The 11,841-nt window shown below is 45.4% G+C and overlaps 1 protein-coding gene across 1 annotated transcript in view; it reads left to right on the top strand.

Annotated features, from left to right (window-relative positions):
* The window catches only part of NUDCD1 (NudC domain containing 1), a 126,731-nt gene that overhangs the window by 108,632 nt on the left and 6,258 nt on the right, over positions 1-11,841 (top strand). Inside the window, exon 9 of the mRNA XM_019551946.1 lies at positions 2,183-2,342. Coding sequence (XP_019407491.1) covers positions 2,183-2,342 — 160 coding nt within the window. The remainder of the gene's footprint in view (positions 1-2,182; positions 2,343-11,841) is intronic.

Here is an 11,841-nt window from a genome sequence, read left to right as displayed (position 1 = left end):
TTGGGCAGGGATGGGCTAGCTGCTGTGGACTGGGTCTCTGCACCTTAGTGCCTTTGCCCCAAGAGCTATGTGATGCCATGTTGTGCCTCTTGCCACCATGAGGGCAGGAGATGTGTAGCACAGCTAGTGTACAGTTCCTGAGGCAAAAGCAGCAGGGCGCGGAGCCACAACCTACAGCAGGCAACCTGCCTCCACCCCACTCATAAATCCAGGGGGGTGGGCACATGCCCCCTTAAGCCTCCTTCAGGGGTGTGTGCAGCAGCAGGGAGCTGCGTACCCCCTCCGCACCTCTGGATTAGCCTCCAGCAGCTCCATCCCATGACCCACAACCCCTTCCTTCTCCCCCCATCCCTTCCCTCCACAGACTTACCAGTGCGCCCCTGCTCTACATGCAGCATGCAGGCTGCAGCTGCTTATGTATGTCTATGTACGTCTCTCTTCCCCACCCCTGGCTGCAGCCACTTGGAACCTGTGCCCAGGCTGCCTTAGTGTCCTCTGCATTGCCACTGCTGTCCCACTGAGGTGGCAGAGCAGAGCCTGGGCACAGGCTCCAAAACCACGTGCTTGATTAACTCATTAAAACAACAAACTCAAGAACCGCTAATGTGTTAATCGCATGCATTAACTGCAGTTAATTGAGATTTACTGTCTTAAGTTATAATTAGGGCCTGGTTTAAATAGTGGGCCCAGCTCATTGTGTGGCAGCTCCTTTAATCTTGGCGTTCCCCCCACTATTGACCTCACCACTTGTGTCTCTTGGCAGGGAGACAAATATTATGGTTTTAAATATGCTGCAGTTTTTGCATCCCACCACTTGCTGACCGGATGGGACACAAAAACTGTGGCATATTTAAAACCATGGATTTTGCTTCTCAGCCATCAGGAGCAAGCAGCGGGACTAACAGGCTCCAATCAGCAGCGGGGGGCGGGGCGGGCACAGGAGGTGAGGTTAGTACCACTGGACTCCCCATTTAAGACACTAAAGCAATTCTGTGACATCAGGATGTGGCAGGCAAGTGTAGAGGAGGGAGAAGATCATAAGGGGACTGGAGAGTGCAGGATTAGCCCACAGGTAAGGACCTCGAGGTCGTCCTTCAAATATGTCCTGTCACAGAGCAGCAAGCTTTAAAAATTGAAGTGCGCAGAGCTGTTTCTTCATTAATTTTCCTATTGCATAATAAAGCCTAAACAAAAGTAATGGCATATGATTTGCAAGTATTGCAATTCTCTTTTTATTTATCAAGTTATCTTCCCAATCCTGTGCACTTATCCGCTTCCCCAAATTAGAACCCCATATTCCACGTTGCTTCTGATCTCTCTCCAGAAACTCACCAACATCCTATTGTGCTTAACTCCAATTGCTAGCTGGTTATGGCCTATAAATAGTAAGGCAGATGGCCAGTGAAGATGCCTGTTTTTCTGTCCGTCTTTGTTTCTGATGAAAGCAAACATTGAGAACCTCATGCTGTGTATCAGGCTAATCTAAAATCCCTGGGACTCTTATCCCAATCGTTATTTCTTTTTATCACCCATTTCTTTCTTGCACCTATCCGAATGACTGTGAGTGTGCCTATCTTTCAAGATGATGCTCAATAACAGAGGTGTCCAGGAAATAACCCATACCCATGGAAACATTGACTTTAAAATTTTGTTTTGCTTAGTGAAAAGTCTGTTTAATTTTAACTTTCTGTTGAAAAAATTCACCAAATAGCAGCGTGTGGCCAGCTGATCAGGTAGGGTTTAGGAACTGTTTTAAATTATCTGTTTACCAACAGAAGGATAACAATACTTATTGAAGTAGCAAGTAAACTGTGTTCTAAATTTTTACTGTGGTGTTTGTTTGGTTTTTTTTTCTCCCCTTTCTGAAAGTGCCCTGTATATTTACTGTGGTTAGTTCCTTTCTTTGGACTGGATGGAGGGAGTTGCTAATGTAATGCTGGAAATGATAGCAGCTTTTGCTTCAGATGAGAGCACACAAATTAGGAATGTAGCATAAAACCAAGCAACAGTAAGACCACAGAATAGAACCTAGTGCATAATACGGTATTGCAAAAAAAATGGTCTTAAAATTATACTGTCTCTTAATCTGTATGTGACAAAATCTGCTATCATTTCCATTTTATATGTACTTCGCACATTTCTATGTACTGTTTTTAAGATTTATTCCATTTATCTTTTATAGATTAATCTTGGAAGCAACCAGTATCTCTTCTCAGCTGTAGTAGATCCTAAAGAAATGCCTTGCTTTTGTCTCCGGCATGATGTTGATGCTCTCCTCTGGCAGCCCCACTCTGACCGACCAGACAATATGTGGGAGCACATTGCAACTTTCAACGCTTTAGGTATGGATTGGTTGTTGCATAGCATTCCCCTCGTAAGTACTCCTTGAACCTTGGTAGAACTTTAGCTTTGAGGTCAAAATCATTATCTAATTACATGATTAATCCATCAATTCTGATCTGTCCACTGGTCTTTGTAATAAGGCTGTCCTAAAGTGTGTGAGCAAGAAGGTTAAGAATATCTTTCCACCACGCCCATGCCTTACAGATGTTATCAATGTTATCAGTTATGTCCATCATCAGCCCCCTTGGGCCATGGCCTCAGTCACTATCACTGGGCTTCCCTGCCCAGGCACTTCTCCTAGCTCAGCTACCCCCAAGTGTATCTTCCAGGCTTGCCTTCTCCACCTTAGCACTTCATCTCTTACAGATACTCTCAAGCGCAGCATACCAGCCTGCACTTCACCCCTGGGCTATTCCTAGGCACCGTAGCCTGCCCTCTCAGTTTTGTCTCCCCATCCCTGCTGGGCTTCAGGTCCAATGTCCTCAACTTCTGGGCTTCCTTGCCCCATCTATACCCCTCTGAGCTATGTGTCCTCTGACCCCCTTGGTCTCCAGCAGTGACCTTAAGTCTCCATAGACCCTGACCCCACTCCTAGGCCAGTTAAGACCACAGGCACCCTGGCCCTCCTTGCTTCCCAGCTCTCCAGTTCTCTTCTCTCTCCTCCCCCTTCCCAGGCTATGGGCTCTCTAGCATTATCTCCCAGGCCTGTGTGTTCCTAGATCTCTCCATCCTTCCTCTGTCCAGTTCACAGGATTTCCTTCTCCCCTTGGTCCCCTCCTCAAACTTCCAGAGTTGCTTGCGCCAACTCAAATATTAACCAGGAACATTTGTATATGTTCTCCGGCGGGGGGGGGATGGTGTGTGTGTGCATGCGTGCGTAGGGGGATGGGGAGGGGATGGTGCTTTAATTAGAACAGCTCCAAGAGCTCGGCAAACAAGCCTTAATTCAAGCACCCCCACTGCCACTTTGAAGTACGGGGATGCTGATGCATGAGACATGGGAGGCTGCTGAAACACGGTAATTACTTTCCAGCAGACTCAGTCAGGTCTGCTTCAACACGCTGTAATTAGAGCGCATTGGAGCAGCCTCTGTGCTCATGTACGGGCATCCCAGGAGCTAGGCTGCAGCCCTGCTGCCCAAGAGCTCTTGTGGCTCTCAGGACTAGATTCCCTGACCAGGTTATGCCTTGGGTTTAGATACTTCAAGCCCAGCCCAGCCCCCTTCTGGTCAGGTGACTGATTGGCCCTTGCCACACCTGCAGGCTGCTTCTCACTCTGCCTCTTTTCCTTTTAAAGTGACAGGTGTACCAAGTGCCCTGTCACAGTACTTTACCAAGCCATTCTCACAATTTATTCATTGCCTTTTTCCCAGCCAACAGGCCAAGTAGCAATGTTAATTTTTTTATATCATTTTTCAGAATGTCACATTTAAGATGAAGTCTTTTAATAAACTTCCTGTACTGCTTCCAACTCATTATTTTTTAGCAAGAGGTAACTTCATCTTCATATACCGTGGGAATATGTATTATCTATCTGCTGGTCTATAGGCTTTGATTTATTAATAAAAACAGTTCTTGCATTGAGATTTTTTTTCAATCTAGTTTCTGTTTCTCAGTCTAAAAATTGTAACTATGAGATCTAATATTTTCATCCACAGTTATGAATTGTAGGATTTCACAGCTTCATTACATTATACAGTTTTCCATAGGTAGTCCTATCAGCTCCAAGTAATGTTTCATTTTGGAGATAGACTTCTGTTGCATGTTTGGAGACATCTATGGCCTCAGATTTCTTGGGAAGGAATGTACAACCCCCAGACCTCATGTATTGAGAAGCTGTCTGCCTGTGGCCTTCTGCTTTGTATTGTACTTACCATATTTACTAAGACAATCCTGAATTTAAGATGACCCCCCAATAATTAGATTTTTATATGTAAAAAAATGTATAAGTTTGTTATAATTTTCCAGGAATAGAGTCTAAGTATCAAATTATTATCTTGGATTCATCCCCTGCCACCCCACCACTGCTACTACAGGGAAAGCAGTGACTGGGGGAAGGGGAGGGTCAGGCAGCCCCCTTGCCCTCTGCCTCCCCCCAGCCCCCAGTTCCTCCTGCAACCTTGTTCCCCTCCTGCCATGTGTACCCACCCACCTCTAGTTTCCCATAGCCTCTCCCCTCCTCTCCCACTCTCCAGTCTCTGCTTCTTTCTCTTCCCCTGCCCTTACTGTCAGACGCTGCTGGGATTCTGTTCCCTTCCCAGAGTACAGCAGGTAGAAGCAATAGTTCCTGCTGGCTATGCAGCAGTATTGACACTGCAGATTGGCTAGGCATGGACAGAGTTTCCATGTGCTCCGTGCCTGGGAGGGAATCCACCTGGAGCTGAGCTGAACCTGACAGTAAGCGGGGGGGCAGTGGGGTGGGAGCAGGAGCAGAAACTGCAGAGAGTAGAGGCCAGGTGGCTGTTGTGGGTCTGATTCTGACCCTGACCTGAGTTCAGGACCAGAGTCAGCTGCAGCAGCCCCCTGCACCACTGACCGCCCTTCCCCCCCCCCCACACTCCACTTTGTATGTGAATCTAAAACAAGGGGCTTTTCCTCCTATGCTGATTGGAGGGGGAAAACTTGTCTTAAATTTGGGTAATTACAGTGCTTGACCATCAATATTTAGGAATGACTTCAACAGAGGAAATAGCAGAAGGCAAGGTCTTCTGCATTAGTGTAATATCACAGTAGGGGAAATGGAGAAAACCTTCATTTTTATTACAGATTCTGAAACATCTCGTACTTTATACCCTCTCTGGGTAATAGCCTGCCTAATTCGAACTGTCAGGTTTTTTTTGACTTGGGGCTTGAACTGTTAATTTTTTTCCTTTTATGTTTACTTTATTTTCTGCTATAACTCTCTTTTCTAATCAGCCTCTTATTTAGACTCCATGTCAAATCAAGCTGTAAGTCTCTTTAAAATCTGACATAATGACTGTAATAGTCATGACATAGGCATTACTCACTCTTTGTATATGCACTGCTATTTTTATAACACTTAAGAGTGAAAGACAATGTCAGTCTTTTTCCAAATCATAACTAATAAGCTTCAAATTCTTATAACAATTCGTTACTGCTGTTTTAAGAGGTAAGGTCACCAGTGGTTGTGTCATTTCAGAAATGAACAGGAAGAAAATTAAAATGCTACTCTAGGCTTTCTGTGCTTATTACATAAGCATAACCTTTTCTTCTTACTGTACTATCATTTTACAGTCTTGTGTTGAAGTTTACACCTGCGTGTTAATCTAAGCCCCCTTTTATTTGCTAGCGGACATCAACGTCATCACCTTGTTTATTTGCAGCCAAACATTAGAAATATCATGTCAGCACCAGTAGTAGTACATGAGCATCTTATAGACTAACCACAGTAGTTTTAAAAAATCATAGTGCTTATTGTACCAGTTAACATAATATTACTTATCTTATTTGCTTTTTTCTCTGTTTTCATTGCTGGTCTAACGTCCGTTTCACAATACAAAGATGGGGGCTAGAAAACTTGGATCATTGGGAGCCAGATCTTTCACTCTTTTGCCCTGCAAGAGTCATCACTGAATGCTTGAGAAGTGGGGTAAAGCTTGTCCCTAATTCCACATCCTTTTGAGAAGCCGTTTTTTGAGTTGTCCCTGACTAGTGATGTTTTTGCTGCTGATTGAAAGAGGAGGGGAGTCCTTCACAATGCCTCTTCTAAACCACAGCTTGCTGAATGGGCCTGTAGTTTGGCTGAAAGCTACTCCTAAATGACTGCTTTCCCAGCCTTATCCAGTCTCCTGATTTAAACCCCTAATGAAAAAGATTCCACAGCTGCTCTAGCCACCTTTTTTCACTGTCTTCCTGTTCTAACAGATCTTAGGGAAAATTTCCTTACTAATCTAATTAGACTTTGCTGAAATCTAAATTCATGGTTTTGTGTTCTGTCCGTTGCTTTATGGCAGCCTTTTAAATAGTTGAAAACTGCTAGCCTGTTCCCCCACCCACCCCTTAATCACCTTTTCTGCAAGCTGAATACACACACCTAGTTCTTTTAATCTTTCTTTGTACAGCTTGCCTTCAAACCCCTTTATCATTTTTTATTGTCTGTGGACCCTCTCCAACTTCTTCACATCCTTCTTCAGATATGGAGTCCAGATCTGTACACAATAGTAACTAAGCAGTGCCAAGTAGAGTGTCACATTCATGTTTTAGGTCTAATACTGTTGTTGATGAAGCCCCAAATTGCATTTGGTTTTTTTGTTTTGTTTTATTTGTTTAACAACTGCATCACATTGTTGATTCACAGTACGAGTCTAAACCTCTGGAAACATCTCAGCAGTTTTACTACCTAGCCAGTGCTCTCCCATTCTGTAGTTGTGTTTGATCATTCTTCCTTAGATGAATAAAAACCCTACATTTAGTCTGAACTGAATTTCAGCCTGTTATCTCTAGCCCAATTTTCCAATCCATAAAGATATTGTTTTAATTCTGTCCTATACTCCAGAGTGTTTTCAATCCTGCCTGTTAATACAGAGGCATAACAAGCTCCTTCAGCATCCTTGGCAGAGCAGGTGGGTGGCATATTATGCCAACCACTGCTGAGTGGTGAATGGAATCTTACCTGCCACAATCCAGGCTCTCTGCATTCTGGCATCAGCTATGGCAACACAGGTGTAGGTTACTGCTCCTAGGGGATGTTCTTGCTGCCCGCTGGCAGTAGCAACTCTGTATCACAGGTTCTCTAGGGGCCATTCCTGGATACACTATGGCGTTAATAAATGTGTTGAATACCCCTGGGACAGGACAGACTCCTGTGGAATCTCCTGCACTTCTGTCCCCCTGGTAGTAATTTTATCTAGCCTATATATCTCCTTTTTATGTATAAAAATTAGAGGTGCACTGATATCAGTCCATTTTGTATCAGCACTGATAAAAGGAAAATAGACATTATTAGCAATCAGCCTTTTTTGGCTGATGTGACTGATAATGTCGCAGTTAAATGCCTCGTGCATGTGCGCAGGCACAGCATGCACATGGCCAGCCCAGCAACTTGGAGAGCAGTACCTGGCTGGTTAAATCTGTTGGGGCCGGGGAAGGTGGGGGAAGAGGGAAGTGGTGTGAGTGGGGCAGATTGAGGCCCCTGCAGTGAGGGAAGGAGTGGGGCAAAGGCAGGCGGTACCCAGCAGGGGCAGGGCATGGGACAGTTTTGCAACACATCCAGAAATGCGGGGGTGGGGGGTAAGGGCAACCCTTGCTACTGCTGGCAGCCCTGGGGGAGTCATAGGGGGTGTGCAGCCCCTGGATCTATGCACAGGGCAAGGGTGGGCTGTTGCTGTCATCTGAGGTTGGGGTGGTGCCAGTTTCTTCCTGGCGGTGGGCCTGAGCCAGAGCTATGTTCAGGGCAGGCAGTAGTGGTGATAGGAGGCCAAGCTAAAAGGTGGGGGAGGCTATGGTGAATTCTGGGATGGCCACAGCCCACCCTATATTCATATTTACTTGAATATAAGATAAGGCTCTTTTTCCTAATCAGTATAGGGGGGAAAAAGCCCCTCATCTTTATATTCAAATACTAGCAAGCCCTCCCCCCACCATTAAATACATTGTCTGTATATCATTAAACTGCTGCTAGAAGCAACATGTGCTCAGTCATGAAAACCAACTGTGATATTGACTGAATGCAGCCCATGCTGAGTGTACCAATAAAATACATGGCTTATATTAGGCAAACACACTAATGGGAACTTAGCTTAAGGCTAGGTTAGTGCAGCCCATCTGAATAAGATATAGTGCCCATTGTGCTCAGTCCCTCTCGGTGCCAATTCTTTTTCAAGTCATGGTGAACCACCACATTACACAGGTTGTTATGGTGGTGTGTGGTGTTTGATTATTTCATTGTTGATTCTTTCCCTGAAGCAGTCAATATAGCACTCAAGATTATAATTTCATCCACTGTGAGATGTCAAATCTGCTGGGTTTTTTTACTTTCTTGGAGGGGTTGATCTTTCCCTCAATGCCATCGAAGGATGAAGTGTTGTTTGAAATGGATTAATTTTGGTTGTGGAAATACTCCTTAAGGTGGAGGCATTGGAAGAATTTTCCTAGTTCTCCACATTGTAGTATTAAATTAGGGTATTTTTTTGCAGACAGAATTTGAGAGAAGACATATTTTTCAGCTTTGTTAAGTGTGTGTGTGTGGAGAGAATATTTCAGGGTTGATTTCTGCTTTCAGTTTCATTGGGTTTGAGGTTGGAATATTGTATGGTATTGGTGTTCATATGTTTCGTGGACATTAGGGCTGGAAGGGGCCTCGGAAGATCATCAAGTCCAAACCCCTGCCCTAGGGTCAGGAAGCCAGCTAGGGTCAAAGGATCCCAGCAAGATAAGCATCCAAATGTTTCTTAAGAGTCCAGAGTAGGTACCTGCACCACTTCTGGAGGGAGCCTATTCCAGGTCTTGGGGGCTCGGACAGTAAAGAAATTTTTCCTTACGTCTAGCCTGAAACGGTCTTGGAGGAGTTTGTGACCATTGGACCTTGTCATCCCTTGGGGTGCTCTGGTAAACAGGCATTCCCCCAGATCCTGATGCACACCCCTTATGTACTTATAGGCTGCCAGCAGGTTACCCCTGAGTCTGCACTTTTCCAGGCTGAAGTGTCCCAAGACTCTCAGACTCTCCTCATAAGGCCTGTTATCTTGCCCTCTGATCATGCATGTGGCTCTCCTCTAGACTTTCTCAAGCTTCTCCAAATCCTTATTGAATTGTGGAGCCCAGAACTGGATGCAGTCTCACCAAGGCCAAGTACAGCGGGAAGATGACATCCTGAGATTTATTTGAGAAGCATCTATGGATGCAAGCCAGAGTTTTGCTTGCTTTACCAGTTGCAACACTGCATTGGTGGCTCATGTTCATTTTATGGTCAGTCATGACCCCCAAGTCTTTTTTCAGTTGTGGTGCTAGTGAGTGTAGCACTGCTGACCCTATAAGTATGCTGCAGGGATTTTTTTCCCCAAGGTGGAGCACCTTGCATTTGTCGGTATTGGCTGTCATCAGGTTTATATCCACCCACTGTCTCAGCCTGTTCAGGTCAGCCTGGATCTCCACCCTGTCCTCAGGCGTGAATGCTCTACGCCAAAGTTTAATGTCATTGGTGAACTTTGCCAGTCCACTTCTGACACCAGTGTCCCCATTGTTAATAACGGTGTTAAAGAGTACAGGTCCAAGGATGGAGCCTTGTGAGACACCACTGGTCATGGAGTACCATGATGATTCACTTCCATCAGCTACTACTCTGGTTTCGGCCTTGGAGCCAATTTCCCAGCCATTGGACTGTGATGTAGCCAAGGCCACAGCTGGCTAGTTTTTCTGTGAAAAGATCATGGGACACCAGATCAAACGTTTTTTTAAAGTCCAGATATATGATGTCAATCTCTTCTGTGTTGTCCAGGTGATATGTCACCTGGTCATAGAAGGAGATGAGATTGGTCAGGCAAGACCTACCCTCAACAACCTGTGCTGGCTGTCCCTCAGGATGTTGCCATCAGCCAGCTTGTCAAGAATGGCTTCTTTGGTTTTTTGTTTTGTTTTGGGGTTGTTTTTTTTTTTTTTTTTAAATCAACCCTCTGTGACATACTGGAAAGGAAATAACACAGAATTGATTCAGTTTGGGGTCTGTGGGTACTGAGCACCTTTTTTCTTTTTTTTTTTTTTTTTTTTTGGGGGGGGGTTCAGAATCTTTCCAGGGATCGAGGTCAAACTGATTGGCCTGTAGTTCCCTCGATCTACTTCCCTTCCTTTCTTGAAGATGGGCACTAAATTGGCCTTCTTCCAGTCTTCATGTACTTCTCTGGAGTTTTCAAATATCTTTGTCAGTGACTGGACTACAACGCCTGCCAGCTCCTTAAGTACTCTGGGGTGCAGTCTGTCAGGACCAGCTGACTTGAAGGTGTCCAGCCTCTCAAGATGTTCCTTTACAAGATTTGAACCAATGCTGGGTATAAATTCACTCTCACCGTGGCCATCCCAGATCACACTGGGCAGGGCGGTCCCTTTGGGCTGATGAAAAACCAATGCAAAGTGCCCATTAAGCAGGTTGGCTTTTTCCTGGGTGTCAGTTTTCAGTTCTCCCATTTGGTTTAGCAGGGGTCTAATGTTACCCTTACTTTTCTTCTGACTCCCCACATATCTGAAAAAGGACTTTTTATTGCCTTTGATATGTGTAGCCAGTTGGAATTCGGTTGCAGCCTTGGCTTTCCTGGTTCACTCCCTACAGCTATGGACCAGTGCAGAATGCTCCTTCTTTGTGAAGACAGATTCCTGTCTTCCATCCTTTATAAGCCTTTCTTTTTAGGCATAGGAGGCCCACAAGTTCCCTGCTGAGCCAACAGGGTTGTTGTGCCCTTTTGCTACCTTTCCTCCAAGATTTAATGGACATCCCTTCTGCTTCCAAGATCGCTCCCAACCACTCCTCTTGGACTCCCCTCCCTGTCAAGTCATGGCCCCTTAGGGCCTCAATAACAAGCCTCCTGAGCTTATCAGAGTCCTAAAGTCAAAGATTTCTGTATTGCTGACTGACTTGCCAGCTTCGCAATGGATGGTAAAAGTGATCAGCTCGTGGTCACAGTCTCCCAGCTTTCCTTCATTTCTTAGGTTGCTGACTAAATCATCACCTTTAGCCACTAGCAGGTCCAGCAGTGCTTTACTTCTTGTCAACCATAGACTCCTTGAGTCGGGTAGAACTCATCCACACATGTGAGGAAGCTTTATGGTGGTTTGGATTTAGCCAGGTGCTCTTCCCATGAGATGTCCGGGTAGTTGAAGTCTCCCATGACAACAGTGCCCTGGGAGTGTGCAGCCTCAGCCAGTTCTTTGGCAAATTCCTGGTTGATCTGTTGTTCCTGGTTAGGAGGTTTGTGGAGACTCCTACCATCATGTCCCCTGTGCCACATTCCCCACGTATTTTAAACCAGAGGATCTCCAGTCATCCTCCCTGAGTGCCAATATCAGCTTGCAAGGACATATAGCTTTCTTTGACAGAAAGAGCTACACCCCCACCCCTTTTTTCCACACCATCTCTCCTGTACAGGGTATAGCTGTGGCCCAGGCATAGGTGTGTGGCGGAATGCTAGGCTTGCGATTCCAGCACTGCTTGGGGAGCCACAGGCTTTGCGGAGCGGGCAAGCACGCGGCTTGTGGGGCGGGATTGGAGGTAGCTTTATAACCGCCCTTGAGGTTCGCCGAGCTGGCACAAGTAGATGACTTAGAGTAAGTTGTTAGTTTCTTTGTAATAAGTCTATAGGATGTCCATTGGTTCACGAGGTTCCAGAGCTAGCCCTTGCGTTTCAACACTGGAACCAGTCCAATGCTAGGTGCGGCTGCCGGCTCCTTAAGTCTCAGAACTGGTCAACGGCTCATTGAGATGGGATGTTAGTAGTAGAAGTTATTACAGAGCAGATATAAGGTAAAACAAAAAGTTTTATTCACTCACCTG

Source organism: Crocodylus porosus, unplaced genomic scaffold (assembly GCF_001723895.1).
Source record: "Crocodylus porosus isolate Cpor-Errol unplaced genomic scaffold, CroPor_comp1, whole genome shotgun sequence".
In the NCBI taxonomy this organism is placed as follows: domain Eukaryota; kingdom Metazoa; phylum Chordata; order Crocodylia; family Crocodylidae; genus Crocodylus; species Crocodylus porosus.
This window is presented reverse-complemented; position numbering and strand designations above follow the sequence as displayed.